Source organism: Prionailurus bengalensis, chromosome B3 (assembly GCF_016509475.1).
Source record: "Prionailurus bengalensis isolate Pbe53 chromosome B3, Fcat_Pben_1.1_paternal_pri, whole genome shotgun sequence".
NCBI classification, from domain to species: Eukaryota; Metazoa; Chordata; class Mammalia; order Carnivora; family Felidae; genus Prionailurus; species Prionailurus bengalensis.
The window spans coordinates 106,906,276-106,934,097 of record NC_057355.1 but is presented as its reverse complement, the minus strand read 5'-3'; the positions used below and the strand labels follow the sequence as shown (position 1 = coordinate 106,934,097).

General features: G+C 40.9%; 1 protein-coding gene across 5 annotated transcripts in view; it reads right to left on the bottom strand.

Annotated features, from left to right (window-relative positions):
- Positions 1-27,822, bottom strand: part of DAAM1 (dishevelled associated activator of morphogenesis 1) — a 178,292-nt gene that overhangs the window by 46,789 nt on the left and 103,681 nt on the right. For all 5 annotated transcript variants that reach the window (XR_006293399.1, XM_043556272.1, XM_043556270.1 and 2 more), the window contains 7 exons: positions 11,297-11,368; positions 5,873-5,967; positions 2,679-3,012; positions 1,939-2,049; positions 1,709-1,812; positions 501-567; positions 155-272 (listed from right to left, as the gene is read on the bottom strand). Coding sequence is in view for 4 of the 5 variants with exons in the window: in XM_043556272.1 (XP_043412207.1) it covers positions 155-272; positions 501-567; positions 1,709-1,812; positions 1,939-2,049; positions 2,679-3,012; positions 5,873-5,967; positions 11,297-11,368 (901 nt within the window). In the remaining variant the exon portion in view is untranslated. The remainder of the gene's footprint in view (positions 1-154; positions 273-500; positions 568-1,708; positions 1,813-1,938; positions 2,050-2,678; positions 3,013-5,872; positions 5,968-11,296; positions 11,369-27,822) is intronic.

The following is a 27,822-nucleotide window of genomic DNA, read 5'->3' as shown; positions in this document are numbered from 1 at the left end:
CTTAAGCTGTGTGGAGACACGTTGGACTGTCACAAAAGCAAGGTTTGGAATCCCTGGTGTGCACCCAAGCTAATCAGCGCTGCTCAGAAGACAGAGCCCTTTGGATGATGTCCAAACATTCAAAAACACACATGTAAGTCACAAACACACTCACAAGGCATTTGGAGGCAGTGGTGCAGGATGGACATGAAGTGAGGGTAAGCTTCACTATGGGTCAGCCTCTTCCTGGTCAGCTCAAACATCTGAGTCGCACTTTTTGTGTCTATGTGAACCTATTCCGTATGAAAAAGAGATCTAAGTCAACGCCCGGTATCCTCAATAGCTGCAACGCAAGGTAAGCAAATCCGAGGCACGCACGGCTAATCCTACCACTTAGGTAGCAAAACAAAACCCGGATTTTGCTTTTCGGTTGTACCGGTCCACGTCAACTCAACACACGTTACGGCAAGGGAAGTCCATGAGTTCATGAGTTAAATCTGAATAATTGTGACCATACGTACCAGTTCAAATCTTTTGGCAAATTCTAGTTCATCTTCATTTCTGAGCATTTCGAAAAAATCTAAATGCCTGAAATCCAATAAAAGAGAAGCTATTAAAAGTAGAATGTCCTACAAACACAAGCACATAGGAATTAGGACATTAATACTAAGGCCTTTCTTAAATTGTCAGAGATAGCTCTAAAAGAAATAAGACAAAATTGTGAATGCCTTTGCTTAACTATGTTCTAAGGAAAAAAGATACTCTGAGTGAGATCACAGTAAGAGACAAGCTTCAAAGCCTAGGATGCCTAGTACACATTAGATAATTAATAAATGTTTATCAAATTCCAACACAACCAAGTCCAGCTTCTGCTCACAGACTTCTTTTATGGAAAAAGCAAATCCACTTGCCTGACTGATGAATTAAGACCACCAAAGAAATATTCATGCCATTCACCTATTCATTCAAATATTTATGGAGTCCCTACTATGTATTTTAGCAACTGGGGATAATAAGTTTTATGAAGACAAACGTATCAGAGTAAAGGGAATAAAGAATAATGGGAGGTAAGGTGAGTGGTGGACACACACTGGCTGGAACAGGTCTCTTGGAAGGGAGCAATAAGCAATTTGGACATCTGTAGGAAGATTTTTTTAATGCTGAGCAAATACCAAGTACAAAGGCCCTGAGGCAAGAATATTTTGACATGTTCACAGAATATCAAAGAGTGCATGAACGAGGTAGGAGAGCAGGAGAGATCTGAGAGCTGGTGGGAGATCTTAGAAATGGTAAAATGATTGCAAACAAGAGCAAATGAACAAGAAAGTGAAAATTAACCAATGCCTATCAAGGTGCCTCCAAGTTTTATAGCCAATTTTCATAATAGCCCATAAAACATAGTTGTCATCATCATCATATATCTTAGGGGGGAAAAAAAAAACACAACAGGAAGATTCAGAAAGATTGAGTAACTTGACCAGAATATATAGCAAGTGAAAGAGGTAAGACAAGAATGTGGATTCAGCCTGATGCCAGAACCCACATGAGGTTCTCCACACAATGTGCTGCTTCCTTCACAGAGAAAGTCTGAATATAAAAGCATCATAGTGAACTAACAGTCTGGGGCCAGCTCCTTATGCTACACAAAGCTCACATGTAGTTCACAGGCTAGCACTACACATACAGAAAAAGCTTGAGAATGATCTCAGATGAGAACAGTCTGACTTACCTATCTAATGTTGAATTTTCATGTTCCCTTAATTTATCTATTACAGGTTGAATTCCTAACATCAGAAATTCATAGCGAAGATGAAGTCTAAAGTCCAAACTTTCCTGAAAGTGAAAGGGTGATAAAATACATATTTATGCTTTTTGGACTACATAGTAATCTTTTTTTTTTTTTTTAAACATTCTTCTTCAATAATACAGGTTTTCAATAGCAGTATGGAAGGTTCTTACCACCCCAGCGCCTTGGCTCAGCACTGCGTTGATGAAGGACATGATGGCAGTCTTGAGACTCACTTCATCTCGATACCGCCCTGTGCTTTTATCCAAGTCATTGATTAATGTCTACCAAGGACACAAATATAGAAACAAAGGACTGAATCACTAATTGTAAATTCACTTTATTAATTCTTATACTCAGAAGTCAATTTTTAAAAATCTCATGTTTAGTCAGAATTACATGGATCTATAGAAAGCCATCTTTTATTTTTCTTAAAATTAGTTCAAAAAACTCTTTCAAAATTCCCACATCACATACATCCATATATGTATGTATGTGTGTGTGTATACACACACACACACACAAAATACATATTTTGTCTGCTTTGTCAACTCAGCTCTTTATATTTGAGCATAAATATGGTGACATAATCCCACTGTATATATTAATACTAAATCAAGAATGGTAACCTATAAAAATTTCAGGGAACACTGCATTTCATGGAATCAAAAGATATATGCTACATGATGTGTAGAAAGCAGGGCCACATTTTCAAGTTCAGTAAATCTAAAATCCCAGGTTGATTAACTATAGAAAGCTTCTACTCTGGTACTAAAACCCAAAAGGACAGAAAGACTGGAAGACATAGTGTGAGTAATCATCACAGGGGGAAATAAGTCATGTTCCCCCTTCAGGGCCAGGAAGGCAGCTGTCAAAAGGGGTGAGTGACCAAGTGGCAAGGGAGCATGCCCACCTGAAAGCGGGTTCTTTCACTGGCATACTTCTGGTAGTGCAGCATGGCCTGCAGAACCTTCTTGTGACCCCCGGGAACCAGGCACACGGCGCCCAAGATTTCCAGCACGGCCACCTTTGTTTTAATGTTCTCTGTGCTCAGACTCTGAGCAATCACGTTTATACTCTCAGAGTGAGCCAGGACATGAGCCCGGCCTTGAGAGTTGTTCATTAGCGCCTTTATACAACCAATGAGAGAGGTATGTATTCGAGACTCTGAGGTCTCGTAGTCCATGGTCTTTAGAAAGTTGAGAATACATGACAGGCCATCCAAGTCAATGAATCTGGTTACAAACCTGTCAGGAGAAGAAGGTTAAAATGTATCAGACTTAAGTTTATTTGGAATTTTCTAATAGCCCTTAATGGAAAAGTTTTGCAGGGACAGGAGGAAGGAAGACATGAGTCCTGAGCACCAAAGATCTACACTGATGAAGTCTTCTTAATTCCTGGCCTCTTCCTCTGCACAAACCCAATGGTCAGGTCTCTCAGGTAAAATAATCTCTCTTTGAGATACAAAGATCTCAGCTGATACAAAGAACCAATTAACAGATCATACAACCACAAAAACTCAGGAACAGGAAGACACTCAGAATATGTGTCTTAAGTTAAAGTCATCTGCTGATCCCGCGTTGTTATAGCATTCAGCCCCTAGATACCTTTACGTTAACCCCTGACCCATATCAATGAATGTCAAAGAGCATCCTTAAATTCTAGAATTTTTGCTTGTCAAACAGATGACAATCTATATTATTAACATTCTGCAGCAAAACTCTTCTTTTGTAGGACATGCTGCTGGAATCCCAATATATAAAATAATAGCAATTCTTTGTCACTGCTCATTAATTTAATTGACATCTATAGTGCTTATTTACTGTAAAGTCAGTGAGAATAATTCACAATATGCATATGCATTTGAAGTCTCTGAAAATTTCAGAAGTAACACAACTTGCTTATACGACTGCACCAGAAATTTCCAAATTTATTTTGCCTTGGATACCCATTAACATCTGAGAATGCAAAACACACACAAATAGGGAAACATTGATATAGTTAGGATTGGCTAGAAAACCTGTGTCACACAACTACACAGAATTTTTGATAAGTCAATAGGTTTTTCTTAATATTTTATAGTTAAATAAAGAAAATGAAATCTTTATTTTTCCAGCCATTTCATGCAATCACACAACCCAGATGGAGCCCAATTGGTTGAATCAATTGGCTTCTTTCATAGCACCTATGTTAATGAAATGTAACTAGAAGCACCCCAACATCTCACCAAACCTAATTAATGGAAAATGAAGGCGTGGGAGACACACAGAGAAGGCTGACTACCTATCATGGTTTTTTTTTTTTTTTTTTTTTTAAATTTTAATTTATTTTTGAGAGAGAGAGAGACAGAGCGAGAATAGGGGAGGGGCACAGAGAGAGGGAGACACAGAATCTGAAGCAGGCTCCAGGCTCTGAGTTGTCAGCACAGAGCCTGACACAGGGCTGGAACTTACAAACCTGTGAGATCATGACCTGAGCTGAAGTCAGACGCTTAACTGACTGAGCCACCCAGGTGTCTCCATCATTTTTTAGTAACAGTTTTATTGAGATATAACTCACAAGCCATAAAATTCATACTTTCAAATGTACAATTCAGTGATATGCAGAGATGTACAACCATTGACATCATCTGATTAAAAAATTAAAAAAAAATTTTTTAATCTTTATTTATTTTTGAGAGAGAGAGAGAGACAGAGTGCAAGTAGAGGAGGAACAGAGAGAGAGGGAGACACAGAATTCAAAGCAGGCTCTAGGCTCTGAGCTGTCAGCATAGAGCCCAATGCGGGGCTTGAATTCATGAACCATGAGATCATGACCTGAGTTGAAGTCAGATGCTTAACCAATTGAGCCACCCAGGCATCCCCCCCCAATTTTTTTTAATGTTTATTTATTTAAAATTTTTGTTTAAGTTTACTTATTTTTGAGAGAGAGAAAGAGAGCACGAGCGGGGAGGGGCAGAGAGTGAGAGGGAGACCCAGAATCTGAGAAGCAGGCTCCAGGCTCTGAGCTGTCAGCACAGAGCCTGATGCGGGGCTGGAACCCACAAACTGTGAGATCATGACCTGAGCTGAAGTCAGACACTTAACCAACTAAGCCACCCAGGCACCACAATGTTTGTTTATTTTTGAGAGTGTGAGAGAGAGAGACAGAGCATGAGCAAGGGAGGGGCAGATAGAGAAGGAAACACAGAATCTGAAGCAGGCTCCAGGCTCTGAGCTGTCAGCACAGAGCCCAATGCAGGGCTCAAACTCACAGACTGCGAGGTCATGACCTGAGCTGGAGTCGGACACTTAACCGACTGAGCCACCCAGGCGCCCTGACATCATCTGATTTTAGAACACTCTAATCATCCCCAAAAGACCATTTCCCCCTCACCCCAATCCTAAGCAACCACTAATCTTTCTGTCTGTATGGATTGGCCTTTTCTGGATCTTCCGTATAAATGGAATCATATACTATCTTGTCTTCTGCATATCTGGCTTCTTTCGCTTTGCGTAAATATTTTCAAGGCTCAACCATGTTGCAGCATGTATCAATATTCTATTCTATTTCAATATTCTATTGTATTCAGGGCCAAATAATATTCCATTGTATGGATATATCACATTCTATTTATCCATTTATGAGCTGATAGAATTTGGGTTGTTTCTACTTTTTGGCCACGAGGAATACTGCTAACATGAACACTCCTGCATGGGTGTTTGTGAGACAGGTTTTCATTTCCCTTAGCTATATACTGAGGAATAGAATTGTCAGGTGATACGGCGATACTACGTTTAACAGTATGAGCGACTGCCCCACTGTTTTCCAAAGTGGCTGAACCATTTTACATTCCCACCAGCAGTGTACCTGCAACGAATACTTGCTGTCTCTTTTTTTATTTTAGCCATCTTAACAGCTGTCTGCATATCTTCTAATTGAAGAAAATCAATTCATTCAATGTTCAACAATTAAAGTATTTCACTTATGTTCAATTGCATGCATTTAAGACATCCTTGAAAGTTTGGCTATTTCAGGAAAAAAGAAGAAAGAAGGGTAGAAAAGAAGGGAGAAAAGAAGAAAAAAAGAAGAGTGGAAAGTAGCACATGCTACCCAGAAAAGAATTACCTCATTGGTTTTGTCCTCAGTGCTGTTTTCAAACTCTCTATAGTTTTACTTCTCTCTTCTTCCTCTTCCTTCTCTAAAGCCAGGAGAGATTTTCTCTATGCAAAGAAAATCGAAGTTACCTCTTCAAATTCTATGATTTAATTAGGGTACAAGCAAGACAAGCCTACAGATTACATGCTATTATCACTTTTAAGACAAATAAATAAGTAATAAATCTATAATCAAGATAATTACAAAACCAAAATATGGAGTAAAAGTACTAAGAATTTCAGATTTATTATCTCTGCCAGAAGTTCTTTCAAATTATAAAGCTTTAAGAAACATTTAGAAATCTTCGGTACAGATTGCAGTTTGTCTGACTATAGTTGTAAATGACTCTGCAACTACACTCTAATGAAGATATAATTATTTATATTTTATAGAAAGAGGATTAGGCCTGCAGTTAAATACAGTATTCTGGCAACTAAAGTTAGTAACATTATCACACTATCAAACCAAGGCAATATGTGTAATCCTCAAGCCAAAAAGTGTAATCTTTTACACTTTTTGTCACATTAAATTATTTAAGAAGGGCAATGAACTCCGATATGATACTAAGTTGGACAATTCCTTCAGACTAAGATTTAAGCTTTAGAAATGATTCAACACCATTTGGAAATTTGGCTACAGAGTGTGTGTGGCTTGGCAGGTGGGGGGGGGGTGGGGGGTGGTGGTGGGGTGGTGGTGGTGGGGTGGTGGTAGTGGTGGTGGAGGAGGAGGAGGAGGAGGAGTGTGTTTACGCTTTCCCTACACAGGGATCTTTTGAGCAGTGCTTCCCAGACTTTAACGTGGACACGAATTATCCGGGGACCTTGTTAAAATGAGGGTTCTGACATGGTATGTCTGGAGTGAAGCCCGTGGTGCTGCATTGCTGACTAGTTTCCATGTGGTGCTGATGCTGCAGGTATATATGGACCTCACTTTGAAGAATGAGGCACAAGGAAGCAGACCTCCGCTGACATCACGGCCATGGATGCCAGTCAAGTTTATACTTGTTAAACAGTCTTTTCTAGTCCTTTGAGTCCATGATCACTTAGTTGTACTAAAAGTATCCCCAAATCTTAATGGCCTCAGGTATACTCCACCCACGGAACCACTGGTTCCTTGTCTTCATCCTATTCTGAACATATGCTTTTCTAATTCAGTCTCCCTACCTGTTTCTAATTCTGATTAAGTGCATGGCTGGGAAACAGTCTGGAGTATTGCTTGGGGGGGGGGGGCGGGGGGTTGGCTCTTAATCATGTGTCTCAATGATCCAGTCTCTCCCTTTCTTTCAGGACCACAAATCATCCAAGGGTGGCTTTACTTACTTCTTTTAAGTTAATAGTATCAGCACTGAGTAACTAAATGTTAACTGAAGCCTAAATTTGACTTCATGACTAGGAGGGGGTAAACCTCCAAACAAACAAATGTATCAGTATCATTTAAGGCAACTGAAATAAAAATCCGTAAAATCTTGTTTTTCAAACTGGTTATTGTTTCTGCTGACACTGTCCTCTTGCTTGGTGATGCGCCTAGACAGCTGTGACCAATGGATGGTAGGGGAAGAGGCTATGTGCAGAAATAGCCAATAAATTTCTTCAGAGCTCTAGGAGACGTATTCCCTGGAAAATTCAGCATGAATCCAGCCAAGTATGTTTAATCCCCTAAGGCAAAGCTGAACTTGTTTAGACTCTTAAGCAATCACTTTTTGAATCTGCAGCTCAGAATAAAGCCGTTCATGAACATCACTGCTCGTTCCTAAACTTAATCACACAGAGACATACATTTCTTATTATGGTTCACTAATTCTAAAGAAAGATGTATGTATTTACTCTTTTAACAATCTTGGAGAGGGTGAAACATCTGAATCAAGACGGACTACATTAAGTCTCTCCCTAGTAGAGCTGGGAGATTTATGAAAAGTCAAGAAAATTAAATTGGAATTTCCTTTCCCAGTATAAGGACCATTACCTTCCTCTCAAAATAGAGGTGACATACTCTTTTCTGCATGTGATGCAATTAGATTTGATTCTAAGACTGTGTTTGTTGTACTGAGAAAACTGAGGATATGTAGATGGACGTGTCGCTGTAATGTGATTTTTCAACATGATTTACATAAAGTCGAAAGTTTTCAAGCTTCACATGTAGGAAGAAGGCTTGGTTTGCAGCTTTTTGTAGAAAAAGAAGCTACGCCCACCTTTCTAAAGATGGCTGCTAGGCTAAACATCTAGTGTGCACCTTGGTCTACACAGCCCAGGCTTGTGGTAGCCTCCTGGGGTGCTCTATGCACTTACCAAATCCCTGCTCACTTGAGAGGTGGGCAAAAGACAAAGTGTGCGCTGGCAGAGGATGTTCTGATGAAGGCTACTAAGCTGTACATGGGAACATGCAAGTCTGAGAAAGATGGACAAACCAAGCACAGAAATCATTCTTGGCTGGGAGTCTGGAACCAAGCTCCTGTTTGAGACATTTCACTGGTGTGAAGTCAATAAGCCAGTCGGCTAAGCACGCTGCACTTCACCTCACATCTTCCTCCTTGAGAGCACAGAGGAGAAGCCACATACAAAGGAGGGCCAGGTCCTTCTCGAACCTGTTGGGCTGTACTTTTATTACACTGTTTTTCACTCTTTAAAAGCCAACCGATCACTCAGGGGTCCTTTCAAGAACAAAGCATTCTTGTGAAGAGGCTTACGTAAAGTAACTGAACTTGTTCCACAAACGGCTTCGCAGACCAGTAAGTGCTGCAGTTCTCGACCTGGACAGTTCATCAGACTCTGGAGGCATTAACGGAAACAGATGCCTGCCCCACCTCAGAAAAGTTGGAGGCGGGGTGGGGGTGGGCGAGGGTGGGATCACCAGGCCTCTGGTACTTGCCAAAGGGTTTTAAAAACTGAATTAGTGAGAGGCAAATTAGAAAGGAATCTGTGAGCTCAGACTGATAGGTTTAAATTCCAGCTCTACTGTTTCCTAATTAGATGACCTTGGGCAAGGTAACCTTTCTCCAAGTCCTGACTCCTTATCTATCAACAGCACTTATAGCACCGGGTGCTTATAAGGATTTAAAACAACATATAAAGTGCCTGTTATACTGCCTGTCACATGCTTCACACTCAATGGCAGTAGGTGCTGTTGATGCCGAAGACAATGGATGATAACAATGTGGATAATGCCCCTCCAACAAATCTCTAAGCTAGAGAGCTCGAGTCCAGCTGCCAGGCCATGAAAGGATATGGAAGAGCTGTATGTGTTTTCAGTCTCCAGGGACAATGTCTCTGGATTTCTGCTGGGTGTCATTGGGACTTTTCCAATGCAGTTATCAGAGAGATCAGCCAGAACTATAGGAGGAGGTGGTGGCAACACATTTGGTGAGAAAGACAGAAAATTCAGCATAGGGTTTTTGGTCTCATCAGAACTCCTTGTTCTTTACATATGCAGGAGTTCTAAGGTCTCGTTGACTCATGAGCTGTTACTGCTTTTTGCCTTTAACCCTAGACAGATGCCAGCTCTGTTCTTAAAGGAGCATTAGAAAGCTTTGTTAGTTGTTAAACACAAAGAATAGCCAAGTGACTGACGATTTAATTGCCTTGAGACACTCTTGGAGAGGACTTCGGATTAGGAAACAAATATAATTAAAATGTAGATGACTCATGAATGTAGCAAAAGGTTGTCCAAGGAGCTGGCCAAGGGAGAAAGGAGGCTCTTAAAGAAGTGCCTCATATTGGCACATCACAGACCTTCTAGTGCAGGAAATGAGCCAGGCTGACTCCGTACAAGGCATGGATTAAGTCACTAAAGGACAAATTAACCTAACTGCCCCCAAAATTTGAAGGAAAGAAAATGCCACGGTATTTAGTACTTCTCCATTGATAGAAGTGAATTCATTAACGAAGAAGCAACTTCCCTTGTTACATCAAACAATGCTGACTTAATTAGAAAGAAAGACAGCCTGCCCACAGCTCTTTTTTTTCCCCCACTCTAACAGCCAGGAACAAGAATTGAGAATACAATCTTCACACTAAGGAAATGTAAGTGGCTCTAAATTATTACTGCTTAGGTGATACACAGAAAATCCCTGATGGTCACCACAAGCCTCGCATTCTGCTAACATATTCATACAAATGCTGAGATCACTCTTTTCTCATTTCTGCCCCTGTGCAAGATGCCTTATCCTGGATGGCTGTGGAGATTATTTTCTGCTTTTAGACTAGAAATCCTCAGGGCAAAAGCTTAGCAGTTTCTTCTATAATTTATACAGCCCTGTTCACATTTACCAGGCTGTTTATTATTCATTGTGCAACAGCAGAAGTATCTTCAAAGGAAAAACTAGAAAAGAGGAAGTTACTAAAAGTGAAGCCCTCTGAAAGTTTAGTAAAAGTGGGAGTGATTCATATATTCTAGCCAGTTTTTAACGTTTGCAGCAGAAGCAGCAGCAAAATATTAGACAATGTTTTTAAAAATGTCTGCCCTAAGTCTTAAGAAGCTAACTCTCCAAAAAGGCTCAGCGGGAGGAGGAAAGGAAGAGGTAGAGGAAAGTATTTGTCATGGAAGCTATCATTTTGCTTGGATATTATAAACTCAAAGTTGAATCTAACAGAGTGACTCTTAAAATCACGAGACTGTTCCGCTGTGGGCAATCTCCGGTTTTCATCAACATGAGCAGGATTTGAGCCGCTAACACTCAGAGGTTGACGACTTGTTTTCTGCTGCGTATCTTAGCTGGGATCGATAGGTGCCCTTCAAGCTGCTCAGAACGCTAATATTACAGAGATGTCCATGTGATAAAGATGCGTATTTCAGATACTGAGAATGGATTTCAAGCAATTATTTAACCAAAGATTTCCCACGGACATCTCGGCATAATTATTGTGCTTCTTCATTCAACCACCTATTCCATAGACTCCTTTTGTTAATTTAACAGAGTAAAAGAGTACCTGGCTGCCCTGTGAAATCAAGAATCCAGGAACTTAGTAGGCAAGTCCTCAGTGAAAAGAGAATGGGAGGAGAAGAGAGAAGCAATAGTTTCATTGCATTACCTTTAAATGGTATTAACTTGTAGAATAGTGCTGCTGTAACAAAGCTCCAAATGATCGGTAAGAGCAATTGCAAGTTAAAGTTGAACATAAGCCAGAGTTAAGATTACATTTCCTCTTATAACATTAAACTCACTTGTATTTTAGTGTGTGCTGATTTTATGTAAAACATATTGGGAAAAAAATCATTTTGCCAAGTACCACTTCTGCCCTCCTTTCGCCTGCCCCCTGCAGCCGCCACCAACACTGAGTGTTTGGAATGGAGTTTGGAAAGATGATGACATTTGGTAGTTCTTACTCAAGAGAATTTCCGGTGCAATTGTGTGACAAATTTGCATTTTACATTGTGCTACTGAACAGAAAGTATACCTACAGCAGCCATGGAATTGAGCTGATCAATGTAGAATTCAGGCCAACTTGTTGCTCCCTTGTTTTCTTCCTGGTCCTAGATAGAAAGAAAAAAAAGTAACACACCGCCAGATATGTACACACAATGGCCATAAGCACATCTGACTTTCACAGCGTCTAGGCAATGGCCTACACAGAAGACATTAGAAGACAATGAGATCGAAGATATCTGTCTTCAAATGTTGGCTTTAATCAGCTGACTGTCCACTTGGCTAGACACAAGACAGTGCGAAAGTCAGAGTTAGGGGTGACAAGGGACATTTTCTGAACCATGCATCAAGAGAAATTTACTATTTTATCACTTTTGTAGCGTATATTTTTTAAAAACTGTAGAACAAAGGGCATAAAACACTGTGTTAGTTTCAGGTGTACAACGTAGTGATGCGACATTTATAAACAATACGGAATGGCAACCACAGTAAGTCTAGTTACCATCTGTCACCACAAAAGTTGTTACGGTGTTATTGACTGTAGGAGGATTTAAGTGGGAACTCAGCCACACCATGTTATGAGACTGCTTTCCTTCGGGGACACAATAGTACTGGGAAGGGCACAGTGTGTTTTGTGAGGACAAAGGATCTCACAAAGGATCTCTGTGTCACACTGAGGACAGTATTGCTCAATTATATGTCTGGATGAAATCCACAAAAGAAGGAAAGTTGTCTTAAAAAATGACCACAGGATTTGGCCAGCTGTTAATTAAACTTTTTTAGTTAGTTTATTCAGACTCCAGAAGACAGTAAAAATTTTGAAGGGTTTCATTTGATGTAACCAAAACTAGGTACTGCTTCAGATGAGAAGGTAGAACAAAGCCGGACAGTGGATGGAAAGTAGTAAAATGAACACACATTACTCATCTTACAAAACAGGGTGACATGAAGCCAGCACCAGGGCCCTCAGGGCTTCTGTGGATGGCAGCTCCCTGCCAGCCTGAACCCTCACCTCCCCCCAAAATTAGGGGGCTGTGGCTTCGGCTCCACGGCAACACTGAGTTCATCAGAAGACGGCATTGGAGTTGGGGCTTTCCAGGCATGTTTGCAAACCTATGTGGCTGTAAGTCATTGGTGTGATCAAACAGACTCAGAGGGCAATTTCAGTCTTTAGCTTCACGTTCAGAGAGCACCTTGGTACAACTGCTATTCCCTGTCCCCTTGGGGAAGGTGTTGGGCCAGGTACATTGCTATAAGACAATGAAGTAGTCACTACCCATTAACTGATGTCAAGAATCTCAGTCCTTGAGATAGCAGTTTCAAGGTGGGACTTTTCATTTCAGTCCTATACTTTATCTCAAAAACACTTTTTCTAAGCAAATCTTTTGAGGCAGGTCTATGGGGTGAGATAAAAGAAATGTCATTTCAAAACTATTCTTTTTTTTAAGTGTATTTATTTGAGAGAGAGAGAGAGAGAGAGAGAGAGAATCTCAAGCAGGCTCTGCGAGGTTAGTGCAAGAGCCCCACGTGGGGCTCAAACCGGCGAAACCGTGAGATTATGACCTGAGCCGAAATCAAGAGTTGGATGCTTACCCAAATGAGCCACCCAGGTGCCGCCCCCCCCCCCGCACCCTCCCCGACCGTGCTTTTAAAAAATGTTTATTTGTTTTTGAGAAGGGGGAGGGACAGAGAGAGAGGGGGACAGAAGATCCGAAGCAGGCTCTGGGCTGACAGAAGAGAGCCCAATGTGGGGCTTGAACTCGAGAACTGTGAGATCATGAGCTGAGCGTAAGTGAGAGGCTTAACCAACTGAGTCACCCAGGTGCCTCTCAAAACTATTCTTTAAGTAGTCACAAAAAGAAGGCAAAGTAATCAGTGCTTACGGTGACTTAAAGGCTGGCAGTAAAGAATATCGGAACTCATCTGGAGACTGAACAAGCCAGATGATGGGGACAAAGGCTATAGCAGCAGCTTTGAAGTTAGACTGTATTACACTTGCACGGTTTTAAAAAGCTTAAGAAATCTGATGAGTTTTTAGAACAGTCCTTGACTATTATTTAACATGTTAACAAAATAGTTACAATGGCAGTGTAAATGCTGAACCCTTCTCTCCTCCTAAAATGGAGAATTAAAGTTAGCAAAACCCCAGTTACCAGTGCATTCAGCAAGCCAAAACCCAGTGATAGCCAACGGTATTTGAACCTATAAAATGAAATAGAAGGTGCCAGGTCTTTCTAGTCCCTCAAACTAGGGCAAATGTCCAAAACTACAACAAAATTCTGTCCCCTGTCTGGGGTCCCACGAGAGCCCATCTGTTGTAAGCTTAATAGTCGCAGTTAACAGAGCAGGAGACCATTTTAGAAGCTGAAGATTAGCATAGGGAGAGAAATCTTTACACTTTGGAAATGCTTTAATAATGTAAACATATTAAGAGTAGACCTAGATACTGTAGTCAAAATAGGGGGAAGACAGCTTCATTTTTATTTCACATGCCTCAGTGCTGAGAAAATCAAATGAGCTAACGTATATAAAAGCTTCTCGTAAAAGTACTGTTATCACTATATTCCTGGGGGTGATCCTCAGAGTTCTTCATTTTGGCAACGTGTCTCCAGTTTCCTCTGTGCGATCCTGGTTCTTCTACACAGATGTGTGCTCCAGGAGCCAAGTGAAACACATCCGCGAATCAACTCTCTGTTCCTATGTTGTGCGGCTGCTGTTATGCAGAGACACAGGCCGGGAAGAGATGCATGCAATTGTTCTCGGGAGTCCCCCCCCCCCCCCCAAAAGAGCACGGGACACTGAGACACGCCGAGGGGAAGACTGTCTCCTAAGAAGTCCGTGAAAGAAACTGCTGATGAAAGTACATGTCTGATGTTCCTGGGAAGCAACTGGGTCCTAGGTGTTACCAGCCTCTGACATGTGTTCTTCTTTGAACCATCTGCCTCCCTTCTTTTTTATTTGTTATGGAGAAACAAGTGGAAAAATAAACAAGACTGCATAAATTGTCTCAGCTGTAAGGGAAGCAGCAGCAGTAATGACACACGCACAGCCTATTGTGTCAAAAACCGTTCTACACACTGTGCTCTTCATGTGATCTACTGGGTGGGGCAGGAAGTCACCTCACTCGTTTTAGTGAGAAGGAAACAGGGGCAAAGAGAAGACGGGTGAGTTGCCAAAGGTCCCCCCACTAGAAATTCAGGGCCAGTGAGAAAGAACCAGGGCGACCTCTTTCCTAAGAATAGACCTCAGATTAATCACAAGCAATACATATTGAGTGAGAAACTGGCCTTTCACTCTTAACCACCTTATTGTATAAGAAACTCAAACATGGTTAGTGGCCAGACATGACTGCTTTTCCCCAAATCTTTATTGCTATTTTTGCTATATTCAACATTTCTGAATATCACCCTCATTCTGAACATTATTCTAAGGTCTGATGTCCTGCTTGGATTAGCTCTGATCCCTCTCTCTCGACTTTTTCTGCGGGAACTCTTTGGCCCCTTTATCAATGCCTTATCTATTTAGATGCATGCATACAGACAGCACTTATGAAGCTTTTCCCTAACTTGTTCTCCTGTTCCATTATCCACCAGTCTAACAGCCGCCTTCATGGGGATTTCTCAAGACTGCGTGAAGATGAGCTGTGATAGCACAGGGCAGTTCTGGACACTGGAATTGCAAACATCCCTCCTTAAACCATATACATCTAACCCTACTTTTGATTACTGCCTTGACTGATCCCATTAGAAATTTTCTCTAATAAGCGAGATTATTGGTTTCATTCTATATTCTTTTAAAAAGTTCTATTTTCCCCTTTTAAAACAGATTGTGGGTATGATGCGCCTGGGTGACTCATTTGTTTAAGTGTCAGACTTCAGGTCATGATCTCATGGTTCGTGGGTTCGAGCTCTGTGTCAGGCTCTGTGCTGACAGCTTACAGCCTGGGGCCTGCTTCAGATTCTCTGTCTCCCTCTCTCTTTGTCCCTCCCCCACTCACGCCCGCTCTCTCTCTCTCAAGAAATGAATAAACATTAAAAAAATTTTTTAGGGGCGCCTGGGTGGCGCAGTCGGTTAAGCGTCCGACTTCAGCCAGGTCACGATCTCACGGTCCGTGAGTTTGAGCCCCACGTCAGGCTCTGGGCTGATGGCTCAGAGCCTGGAGCCTGTTTCTGATTCTGTGTCTCCCTCTCTCTCTCTGCCCCACCCCCGTTCATGCTCTGTCTCTCTCTGTCCCAAAAATAAATAAACGTTGAAAAAAAAAAAATTAAAAAAAAAATTTTTTTAATTAAAAAAATTAAAATATTGTGACACCTGGAGAAGGTTTGCCCCATGAGAATACAAATTCTAGCAATCACATTAAATCCTTTTTTATTCTACCCATAGAATGGATAATTTATATTAAAATCTAGTTTTGATTCCTTTTCAGAGTGTTACAAACATTTATGCTTATATGCCTATCTTTAGGTCTATTAAATAATTAGCACTAAATTGATAACAACATTTTATGTTAGTAATCATCAGAAAATTTAACATTTAGACAATACTTGCAAACATCACTTATTTTCAGAGCGATGGTATGGTGGGAAAATGCCCAGATTGGCCATCTGAAGATGAGATCCCAAAACCTACTTTTTGGTGTACTTAATCAGTATTTCTTGGCAAGTTTAATTATCTCTGGGCCTCATTTTTCTCTCTCCAAATCAAGAGGGTAAGACAAGACTGTTTCTAAAGTCCCCATAAGCTGTAAGATTCTATGGAATTCTAATAGTGGTCACAGAAAACCAGCGTGTACTGTACTCAGGTTGAGGGCCCAATTTCTTAAAACAAATCATTTTTTAAAATTTATGTTGTTCAGTGACCCAATTATTTAAAACACTTAACTTTCAACAGCTACTTCTTGCAGAAGGTAATTGGCCGGGGGCGGGGGGGGGGGGTGCCCAACACTAGTTTTACTATTTCTTTAATCCAGCTCACTCTGTTTCCTTGGTAGGTTGACACCATGAATTAGAGAATATTGACAGACAAGACCTGCCGGAGGGACACCCAGAGCTTTGCTTTCTGCCTGACTAGCATTAAACTCTTTTCTTGTTATCTACTTTTCTTCCATTGTCAAAACAAAACAAAAACCCTTTTGCTAGAAAACGAAACTGGTATGGCACAAGGGACAACCAAGAAATTGACGTTTTTAAAAAACCAGGCTTTAATTAACCAACTCATTTAGAAGACAAAAAAAAAAATACATACACATCGGTTTTCTAACTTGGCCTCATTTTCAACTGGTACAATTTTTTATTCCAAATCTCTGGTCAGTGGCTAGTGAAAAAAATTCTAAGAGGGCCTCCCCGATTCTCTTAAAAGGCCTAAGAGTACGTTTATTTTTCTCCACATCACTTTGCCCACAAGAATAAATTTTGCATTATTTCTTTGTACTCTTCCTGAGGTAAACATTCACAGCTATGTCCCAGACTTCTGTCTCTCATCTTGTGAATCATCTCTACCAATCCAAGCTGGCTGTGTTCGTCTTCCATCACCAACAGAAATATATTCGAATCTTCAGCCACTCACTACTTATGGTGATGTATAGGCAGGCAAGTTAAGTAACCTTCCTATATGACTCCGTTTTAGTTAAGTAACCTTCCTGTATGACTCAGTTTTAGTTTCCTTATCTGTAAAATGGGTGCCTACTCCGCAGGGTCATTGTGAAGATTCAATAGGTTATTACAAGTAAAGGAAGCACCGAGAACAGTACACACAGAACATGCTTAATAAATGTTAGCTAGGATGATAAGGATACTGTTCCAAAATCTCCAGCTGTGACCATTCTTTTTTTTTTTTTTTTAATGTTTTATTCATTCGGAGAAAGAAAGTGCATACAAGCACATGTGTGAGCAAGGGGGAGGAACAGAGGAACATGAGAGGGGGAGGAGCAGAGAGAGGGGGAGAGAATCCCAGGCAGGCTCCACGCTGTGAATGTGCTGCAGCTATGGCCATTCTAAGTCCTATGTTATGTAAAAATCGGACCAACCAGTTCGGAGGGACATTTGGCAGTAACTGTTCAAACTGAAAACCACACACACAGCCTTTGACCCTCCTTTAAGTCTACTTTCAGGAAGTCAGCCCACAATTGTATATTTACACTGCATAGATGTATACTACAAAGATCTTTTTCACCGCAGTGCTGTTTGAATCAGCCAAATAACAAAGCGAACAAATATATGGAAAGGGAGATGGGTGAATAAATTACTTTGTGGCAGTAACACAGAATGAAGTAGAATTATGTAATGACATTCAAAATGGCCAAATATAGTATGGGGAGGGGGGAGGATGCCTCAGAATATGATTTCTCATCTGTAGAAAAAACATGTACACTTAACATAGAAACATTTCTGGAAATATATACAGGAAAATTGAACAATGGCTACCTTTGGGTAGCAATAAGAAAGGTCTTTCACTTATAAACTGTTGTATAATTTAAACTTCTATTTTGCCGAGTACATGCACTATCTTTCACAGTTAAAATAGAAGCACTAAAGCTCTGTATGTTCTGTTAAGACAAGTGCTTTTTAAGATGTTCTATGTAACATGAAATGCATCATCAAGTCAACAAGATCCCGTGACATTTGGGATGTCTCTGTTCTCTACATCTGGGGCACCACCCTGCTCCCCACAGCAAATAAATCATTGTTGCACTCTACGCGAACTAATTTGGATGTAAATTAATAAAATTAAAAAAAAAAGAAATCAAAGAGCAAAATTAAAAATAAAAACTAAATAAAATTTCCTTTATCAGACAAAGAAATAAAATAAAAAAATAAAAACATTTTGCTACTGTCTTCTCACGGGATTTTCTACTTCTAAAACACACTACAACCCTAATATCAAATGTTTATGCAAAGAAATTTTATGATTTGGACTAAGACTTATGTACTCGAAGGATATTAAAATTTTTGAAATTTCCACACTTTCATTTTTGGGTGTGAAACAATTTCTTAGTAGCACCTAAAGTCTTTCAGTGAGACTCAAAGCACAGTTTGAAAATTAAGTCTTTAAGAATGACTTCTTTTGAAATTACCACAGGGCAAATTTTTAATAGGATCATTTTCCAAGTAATAATATGTAAGAACTGGTAGAGTTTTTCTTCAGTTTCAGATGCTGTTAGTAAGACCCAGAATAGGCTGTACAAAGGGCAATTAATTGCAAAGGACGTGTTTTGTGGTTGTTCACGAGACCACAAATCACAGGCTGAAGAATATGCACTTGGCCAACTAAAGCCATAAATCTCCACGTTCACTGTTACAAACCCCTGAGATTCTTAGAGAATACTTGTGAAAGACACATTCTTTCACTGCCTATATTGGCTAAAAATCCTCTAACAACATATACGAGTACCATCGACTCAACGATAGGAGAGACGTATTAAGATTTAACTAAATGAACTTCAACAGCAGATAGGCATTGTTTCGGTATGATACAGAGTAGAGTTCATTCTGGTCATTTTTATCATAGGTAAAGGTAACTAAATACTAATCAAAGCTTGTTCCACTTATAAAGAAGACACTACTAGAAAACATGTTAACTGTGATTATATATAGGATCAAGAAATCCTACCCCTTGTTAATGATCAAAATAGTTACCTGTTGCATTAAATTGTCATTACTATTTTGGATGTTGTGGACCCAGCCCCATATACTGATGAATGAAACAGGTGTTAAATAAATTTACACCTAGAATTTTTACAGAATACTAACGAGAAAGGGGCAGACAGGCCAAGATATTTTATCCTATTAGGTATGACTCCCCAATGTGTATGTCCTCTAATAAGCTCAAGTGAACGATGGGAAACAGGTCCGAGGAACGGGGAAGGAAGAGCAGGTGGGATGGAAGGTGGAAAGTACTGTGTGGAAGACCTTGCTAATAACTTCTGCCAACTTTCCCTCCTGACTCAGTAACAGTGTAATCAGCATCCTCTCCTAAGACGGTCACGGTGGAATAACCTGACAGACCAGGCGCTGGCCAACTTCTTCCGTAAAGGCCCCCATAACAAAGATTTCAGGCTTCGGGGACCACGGCGTCTGTTGCGACCACTCGGTTCTGCCACTGTACGGTGTGAGAGCAGCTCCAACTACGCTCAGGTGAAGGAGCACTGCCCTGTGTCAGTAACGCTTTATTTACAAAAACAGTTAAGTGGCTAGATTTGGCCCACGGGCCATAGTTTGTCACCCCCTGTGCTAGAATAAGCCTGGCTCTCAAGAGGGCAGGGGTGCATCACCGTTCCAAGTTGGTCATCAATGATTTTCCAGGTTTTCTCCTCTCCTTCAAGGAACTCCATCTGCAGTGAACCCCGGCTCTAAGGTAGGATCAGCTCCTCAAGTATGGGGAATTCGCCCAGGAACTGGCACTGTTGTCTAGCAAAGAGGCAGGACCTGCCTTGCCTGAAAAGTCCACCTTCTTACCAAGCTCACTATACCTTGAAAGTGGTTTAATCCTCATTTTTAAAACTGCATGGCATCATTCGGTCTTTTAAATCCTGATTTTTTTGCCTCCAAATCTTTCTGTCTTACTGTTCACTGGGAAGAGAAGAACCAGCAGGTCCACAAACCTGGGTTCCCGAGACTATTGCTTTCCTCAGTCCCTCCAACAGCCCTTCCCTGTAACCCCTATCAGTGGGGCTAAAACTACACCCCACGTTTGAAACTTGCCAAAGGGAGGAAGTTGGTTTCAAAAAATAATTCTTATGTTGTCACATTTCAAGATAGTCATGTGGTCCCTGGGGCTGCCAATCCTGGTTACATTTTTGGCCACTGCCACAATTACACATCAAGTGCATCTGCTGCCCAAATCCGGTTGGGCCCACACGAAGAATGATTACAGAACAGCGGCTTCTGCGTCTGGCAGGAAACCCAACACCTCCTCCTGAGCCTCAGAATGTCAGTCATTTTCTGGAAAGACTGGAGGGTGACTTGCAATAACAATGGCTTTCATATTTAGCACTTACAGCCATGTCTGAGCAGCAAATCCTCTTCCCCATTTTTTCCTGGTGCTGCAGAACATCTGTATGTTTTCTAAGGAAAGCCATCATAATTATACAGTGAGGCCTTTGACCGTAGAGACACCCCAGTCCAAGTTTCCCCTCACAGGGGTCCCTCGTATAAGGCCGCCAGCAGGTGACCGTATGTTCTCTGAGGGAAGGCTTCAAGGAGTCCAAGAACCATAACCCTCATTGACTGTTAGAAAATCCACCTTAGACTGAATTGACAGGTGTCTCCTCAAAACTTCAAGCACTTGTTGGCCTTAGTTTTGCCCTCAGGAACTGCATGGAAGAGTCTAATTTCTCCTCTGAGCAATAACTCTGCAAATATTCAAAACAAGTTGAATAAATTTATTATGTCCACCCAAAGTCTTCTCTATACCAAGCAAAAAATTCTCCACTGGCTGTATAGCATAAGTTTATCTTCAATTCATAAATAAATCTCAAATTTCCCGTAAGTTTATCACACCCTCATGTCCACTTTTTGCAAAAATAACTCCAACAAATATATCTAGATCCCTATGAAAGGGATCTTCTCACATGCCAGTGATGCATAACTTAAGACAGTTTCTACTAGGAGGGCATCTGGAAGATTTCTGACCAAAATATCTCCCCAAGATGAAACAGAACAAGTTCTTGCTTTCTTGAATGTTCACAACAAATAACATTTATGATTTAGAATAAAAGATCCATGTCTCATGAAGCATAAACATGCATAGCTCCTGTCTTATTAAGTACACATATTGTAACAACATTGGCCATAAACTCAATAATAAAGTAGGTCGTATTATTATAAGATTGAGGATGCTTCATCTCTTAAACATCAATACAAGTTAACAGAATTAAAACTGGGTGAATAGAACCTAGGCTCATTAGCCAAGAAACTTTGTGGGAAGTTTAAGACCCATTTAGAGCACTGTTTTTCAAGTCTTGGATTACACTTACATTGCCCCTGCTTCTCTCCTGTACATCACCCTTTCAAACATCACAGGAATTTCTTCCTTGAATGTATGTGAAGTTTAACACCTCTTTTGACCCCCAAGCTCTGCTCTTTCCCCTTCTCTGCTTTATGCAGATATATATATATCTGCAGATATATATATCTATTTCTGCAGATATATATATAGATATATATATAGATATATCAAGCTTACTAGAATCGATAAACAACGCACATTTTCCCAGAGAGCTTCCTGCTATCATATCCTGTACTCCAGTGTAAAATATTATTAAAGATCTCAGCTCATTTAGAATAAGCTACCCCTTCTCAAAAATTCTTGGTGATGGACATTAAAGAGAAACTTATTGGGATAAGCACTGGGTGTCACATGTAAGTGATGAATCACTAAATTCTATTCTTGAAATCATTATTACACTATATGTCAACTAACTTGGAGTTAAATAAAAAATAAGAGATAATTTTATATTGATAGAGGATAATTTTAAAATCATGGCATGAACTCATGTCAAAGATTTTGCTGAACTCATTAATAAATGCAGGAACTAATAGGATGTGACAACAGGTTCAAAAGAGAATCCAAAGAGCAAAGGCGTATATGATTATATATGTGTAAATAGATACAAAAATTATCAACAGGACATAATCGATTGTATTGCTACTATTTTTTAACAAAAACAATTTTTGGATTTCTTAAACAGCTCAAAGGTAGTAAAAAGTGAAGATCACTCTGAAGAGTGCTATAGACAGAACTGTCGGTACATTCCCCCCACCCCCCACCTTAATATAATAACTACAATTTACCAGAATAACAGATACATGACTAGCACTTCCTGGTTGAAGAGGACACGTCTACAGAGGTGTAATGTGGAAGCCAAGCTGTATGACTAACACTGCTCTAGACTCCTCACACCTAAATTACCCAGATGTTTGGGCTTGCCCAAAGCTCTTGCTCAAGAACACCTACCCTATCCTGACCACTCGCCTCATCTCAATTCTGCCAGTTTCCCTTGCCTTGGCTGTGTGGCATGGATTCTATTTGTGTGTCACTGAGTTTCTGACTTGAAACCACTGAGACCACTCTACCCTGTCCCCCAGAGTTACGCCTAGTCTTCTATGCTCCCCAGAAATCTGTTGGATGAAAGAAAGCCTTACTCAACCGCTGGACCCCAACGCCATTTCAGAGTAACACATAACCTAACTTGAGAGCAGTGCTGACACTATACTGTAGAACACAGGACTTCTCAAGGGCAGGACAGGAGCAGAATCCCTCTGCTCATCATGCCCCAAAATTCACAGTGCTGAACTCCATCACTGGCTTCTCTTCTCATTCATTTACTCACCCAGTAAATATCTGTTGAGTTTTATAATGGCTGAGGCACTATTCTAGGTGTTAGAACACATGAATAAAAGAACAAAGCTACTGCTTTCCTTTTAGGGATCCATAAATACAGGATATAGGAGACTGGTGACAATATGCTTTCAAACCTTGGCACTGAGAGTTTCTTACAGCATCACAAACTTCTGACTACGGGTTCTCAGTTATGACAAGGATAGCTACAAAGAACTGTACCCATTTGTATACTTAACTCCCTTTTCTCATCATGATAGAAACAGTCCAGTACTATTAACTCTCTTGTATTTTCACTAATCTCCAGTCTTCATCAATGTGTCTTCTAACTTCAAAATATAAATCAAATGTAAGCATTCCTAAGCTCAACTGGGAAAAATGCTTTGAAACCTTTCTTCGTTGCACAAAATGTTGCATTAATATTTTTTAAATGTTTTGTAAATTTACTTTTGAGAGAGCGAGCACACGAGCACGAGCGGGGGAGGGGCAGAGAGAGAGGAAGACACAGAATCTGAAACAGGCTCCAGGCTCTGAGCTGTCAGCATAGATCCCGACGCAGGGCTCAAACTCACGATCTGTGAGATCATGACCTGAGCCAAAGTCGGGCGCTAAACTGACTGAGCCACCCAGGTGCCCCACATCAATATTTTTATGTCACAAACTTTACTTATACTGGCAAAAATGATCAAATATTTCTGAATGAGCTAAAATGAAACACTGCCCATTAAAAATTGGGCTTGTGCTACTTCTCAGCCATCTACCATTTTGTTCTCCCCCAAATCACAAACCCCAGAAAAGCCAAGAGCAGCATGCCACTTTAAAGAGATCTAGTCCCGGGGCGCCTGGGTGGCTCAGTCGGTTGAGCGTCCGACTTCGGCTCAGGTCACAATCTCACGGTCCGTGAGTTCGAGCCCCGCATCAGGCTCTGGGCTGATGGCTCAGAGCCTGGGGCCTGCTTCCGATTCTGTGTCTCCCTCTCTCTCTGCCCCTCCCCCGTTCATGCTGTGTCTCTCTCTGTCCCAAAAATAAATAAACATTAAAAAAAAATTTTTTTTTAAAAATTAAAAAAAAAATAAATAAATAAAATAAAGAGATCTAGTCCCTGTCCAAGGATGGCAGCAATAGAACAGACAGAAGACTAACAACATGACTCCAAGAATAAAGAGACCAACGGCATTTCTGAAAGAGCTAAGGGGCTCAGTCTGTTCTAACACCCTGTTCTTTCCTGAAAAAAAAGACTGACTTTACAGAACCCAAATCTTAAAAGTTATATATATGCTACAGGATCCTGGGGGGAAACACACTTAATGTGCTGATACATCTAAGAAAATAGCCACAATCCTTACCTAGAACTAAAAGCAGAGACTTTACAGTCCACTTCCTATCCTACAAGACATTTATTTTATTTATTTTAACAAGTCATTGCTCTGGCAAAGCACTTCACAGCATGGAACATGACTGGAGCCTAAAAATCTCAATCAGTATAACTTCAACATCTGAAGCCAATTTTAGATGACAATTCCCCCTCATTTTCATGGCAAAAAGAAAGAAACATTCTCCAATTGTGATTTTCAGAAGTGATACAAGCCCACATTCCCCTGTTGCTTAGGACACAAAGGTATACAATGACATAGAACAAATTACTTCTATGTAGTGTGTTAAGAGTCAAGTCTTTGACCCACATGCCACCATGGAGTGCTACAGATCCAGGTACAATTCAGTCCAGCTGGTTGGTAAATTAACATGTTCAGACACACATCACTAAACCCGTATGCAGTGTGGAAATCCAATCAGTGGTGTCAATGGCCTTTGTTGCCTCACATCTTGCTACCAGATTTGCTGCTACCAGACCAGCCTTTCAGAATGTCGTAAAGCAGGTTTTGATGTTCTGTAACCTGCTCTTGGGAAAACAATCAAAGTGTGTTTATGATTTGCAATATAATGCTTAACACGAGGCTATAAAGCGAGGGCTTTGGAAAACAGTAATTAAACTAAGAAGAGAATCAGGGGAAACAGTAAGCCCATAAAGGCATATTCCATTCAGAGAAGCATTCTCAGGACGACTGTGAAAAACGCTAGGACAGGATTAATTGTCCCCTGGAAGGGGAGTCATAACCGTATTTCTCATTTTAAGTGATCATTTACTTTAAGGGATACTATTGAATTAACGACAGAATTGTTGGCAGAAGAAATAAAAAAAGAAAAGCATCAGTTGGAAGACGTCACCATCTAAGAAATGCCCAAATGTGAGGACATGGGGAAGTACATCTTAGAAACTGAGGAAGCATCACATGTTTTTCCTTACATAGGAAGACAGATAAAAGGATACTATCTGGAGAATGCTTAAGGCAAGTGTTGTTCCCATACCGCGTTGAAGAACAAGAGGATTTAAGACACTGTAATTTAAAGTTGGTATTCTTTAGTACACTTTCTACTGTAACCCATTTCTAGTTCCACAAATTACTAGGTTCCTGGAGTATAAGGAATTTGGAGAACCCCAATTTAGAAGTATTAGCAGTATGTTCTAAGTTACGCTGGAAGCTCAAAGTTTCTTCCTACTTCACGAGGGGATGAAGCTCTGAGATGCACCAAGCATAATATGGATTCAAGGCATTAGATGCACCAGCGCTATTAGTGAGGTGAAAAAAATAAATACACATACAGGAGAATCTCAGGAAAAGTGGTTCTTGTTCTTTGCTCCCTCTTCTAAAGTGGATACTTCCTTCTACTGATGTCTTTCATAGACCTATCTCCAGGAGATGGTGACATCAGGCAGGCTTGGGGTATTCGTTCTATACAAGTAGGTGCCACGGCACTTAGAGAGTCTGCAGAAGACCAGGGAGAGACCCGGGGAGAAAAAAGCATGGAATAGGATACTTAACGTCCAACTCCAATTTAGGAGCAAGAGAAGCCCTCAAAGGCAAGGATGGGAAAATTTGCTACATATGCCACCTTTTCCCATCATGTCTCATGGCAGACATTGCTAATTAATTACCACACTATTCTTACTGAATCCATTCATAACCTCTGAATGGTTAAGTGCGCCAGGCTTCAACCCCCAACTGTTCCGAGTTGGTAATCAAGATAAACCTTTTTGCCATCTCTGCTTGAGGTTACTCACAGTGCACACTCTGTTAACCAGGGAAGGGGGGCACAGTCCTAAGGAATCCTGAATCAAAGGATGTGCATCAGTCTGGAGTGTCTCTTGTGCCGTTTGTCCCTAAGGGACCCAATGAGCTGGCAATAATCAGAAAGGGCAGCTAGCTCTAGACTCTCAGATCTGAAATATAGTGATGTCCTTTCCATCAGAGATATAGCTATCACTGAGACACTCAATGTGTAATTCTACACCTGCAGATTGCAGAATTTTGGAAGTGAAATGGGCCTGTGCTTGTGTGCTGTGTGCAGCACACACAGGCACGGGGTTCAAAGGGCCGCACACAGACACATTTGGCACCTTGGTTCCACAACAGCACTGTTGACAAGTACCCTATGGCAAAGACTGAGAGCTCCAAGAGAGTCATGTATTCCTAACTCTGCAATCAACACATGATGGAATCTGTTATGTACGAGAGCTGTCAAAGGGAGCTGTCAAAAGGAATCTGCTTAACAATTAAGATTTGGAGGCCAAAGATAGCTGCTGTATGGCAGTTGAGAACCACTGCCCTCCCAGAGATTCCACGCAAACCCAAAGCTACACATCTTTTCCAGTGACCAGAGATGAAGTTGGAGTGTTCTCTCCATAGTGCAGCACCGACACAGGCCTGAGTGACAAGCACAGAATGAAAGAGGGGAGAGTTGCTTCTCTAGCCTCCATTCCAGAGGGAAAGATAGAGCTCCACAGGACAAGCGACACCCACTCTCTCCCTGACTCCACATTCATTGATCTGTCCAACCAAGATGACCTACTTTTCCCCAGCTCTATATGGCTTATTTTTATTGTTTGAATGACTGTAAGTGAACGCAAATGCAGGGTCATTCTCTCCCTCCTCTTCCAACTTGGTATTTCTTATTTACAGTGAAAGCAAGGCCTTGGATAACAGAGTTACTCACTGGAGCAAGTATGAGGAAGCACAAAGGGAAGATGGTATCCACAAAGTAGATACACAAATGCTTTTTTTCACAAGGCTGTCAAGAAGAACCAAGCAGAGTAAAGTATTTACAGACTTAAGAATCAACAATCCCCTGGCACCTGGGGGGCTCAGCTGATTAAGCACACGACTTCAGCTCAGGTAACGACCTCACAGCTCATGGGTTCAAGCCCTGCATTGGGCTCTGTGTTGACAGCTCAGAGCCTGGAGCCTGCTTCAGAGTCTATGTCTCCCTCTTTCTCTGCACCTCCCCCACTCACATTCTGTCTCTAAGATAAATAAACATAAAAAAAAAAAAAAAATCAACAATCCCCAAATCCAGGAATTGACTCGTACCCAGAAACTGGTTCAGAATTCAGGCATGGGGGGTAGACACACAGCAAGTACACGTCTCAATTTCTTAACATTCAAAGGAATCAAAGAGTCTAAGAAAGGAAAGGAGAGAGGCTTTCACAATTTTTACCGATGCTCGAGATAAAGGTACTTTGGTGAGAGGAAGAAAGAAACCAATTATGGCATTTCCAGCCACATCCTGCCTGCCTGCTTGTGCAGATGTACTGGTCCTGCACCTGTACCCGGGCTGTCGTCCATCAGGGAAGTGGCCGATGCCTCAGAGGGACTTCCTGTGTTGGGTGATTGCATACATATATCAGTCAAGAGCCTGCTAAAGATGGAAACACAATTTGCCTGTGTCTGGGACTAAGGGTGTAAAGAGGTCTGGAGGAGAGTAAGGGTGAACCACACACAGAGCAGTTTCCTTTGTAGTCAAGTCAAATAAACATAATGCTGAGTGAACTGTCCATTTTTATATACTTCTAACACTTTGTACTTTTCTATGGCTTTATGGGTATTTGAATGGAATGCTTTTCATTTTCCAAACCTTGGATTCTTCTTCTTTAAATGAGCATTTTCTACTTCAGTAATTTTTACTTCAGTTTGATTTGCTACTTAAGTTTGATTCGATTTGAAAACTGAATGACAGCTTCTTGTATCTGAAACATTCAAACTTAAGTAAAGCGATTCATCAGGGCAACAAAGTATCAGTTCTCTCCCCTCGGAGGATACCGATCCCTCAGATGGCTGGCAATTAATATGCTGCAGGTATAAATTATTACGACAACTTCAGAGAGCAA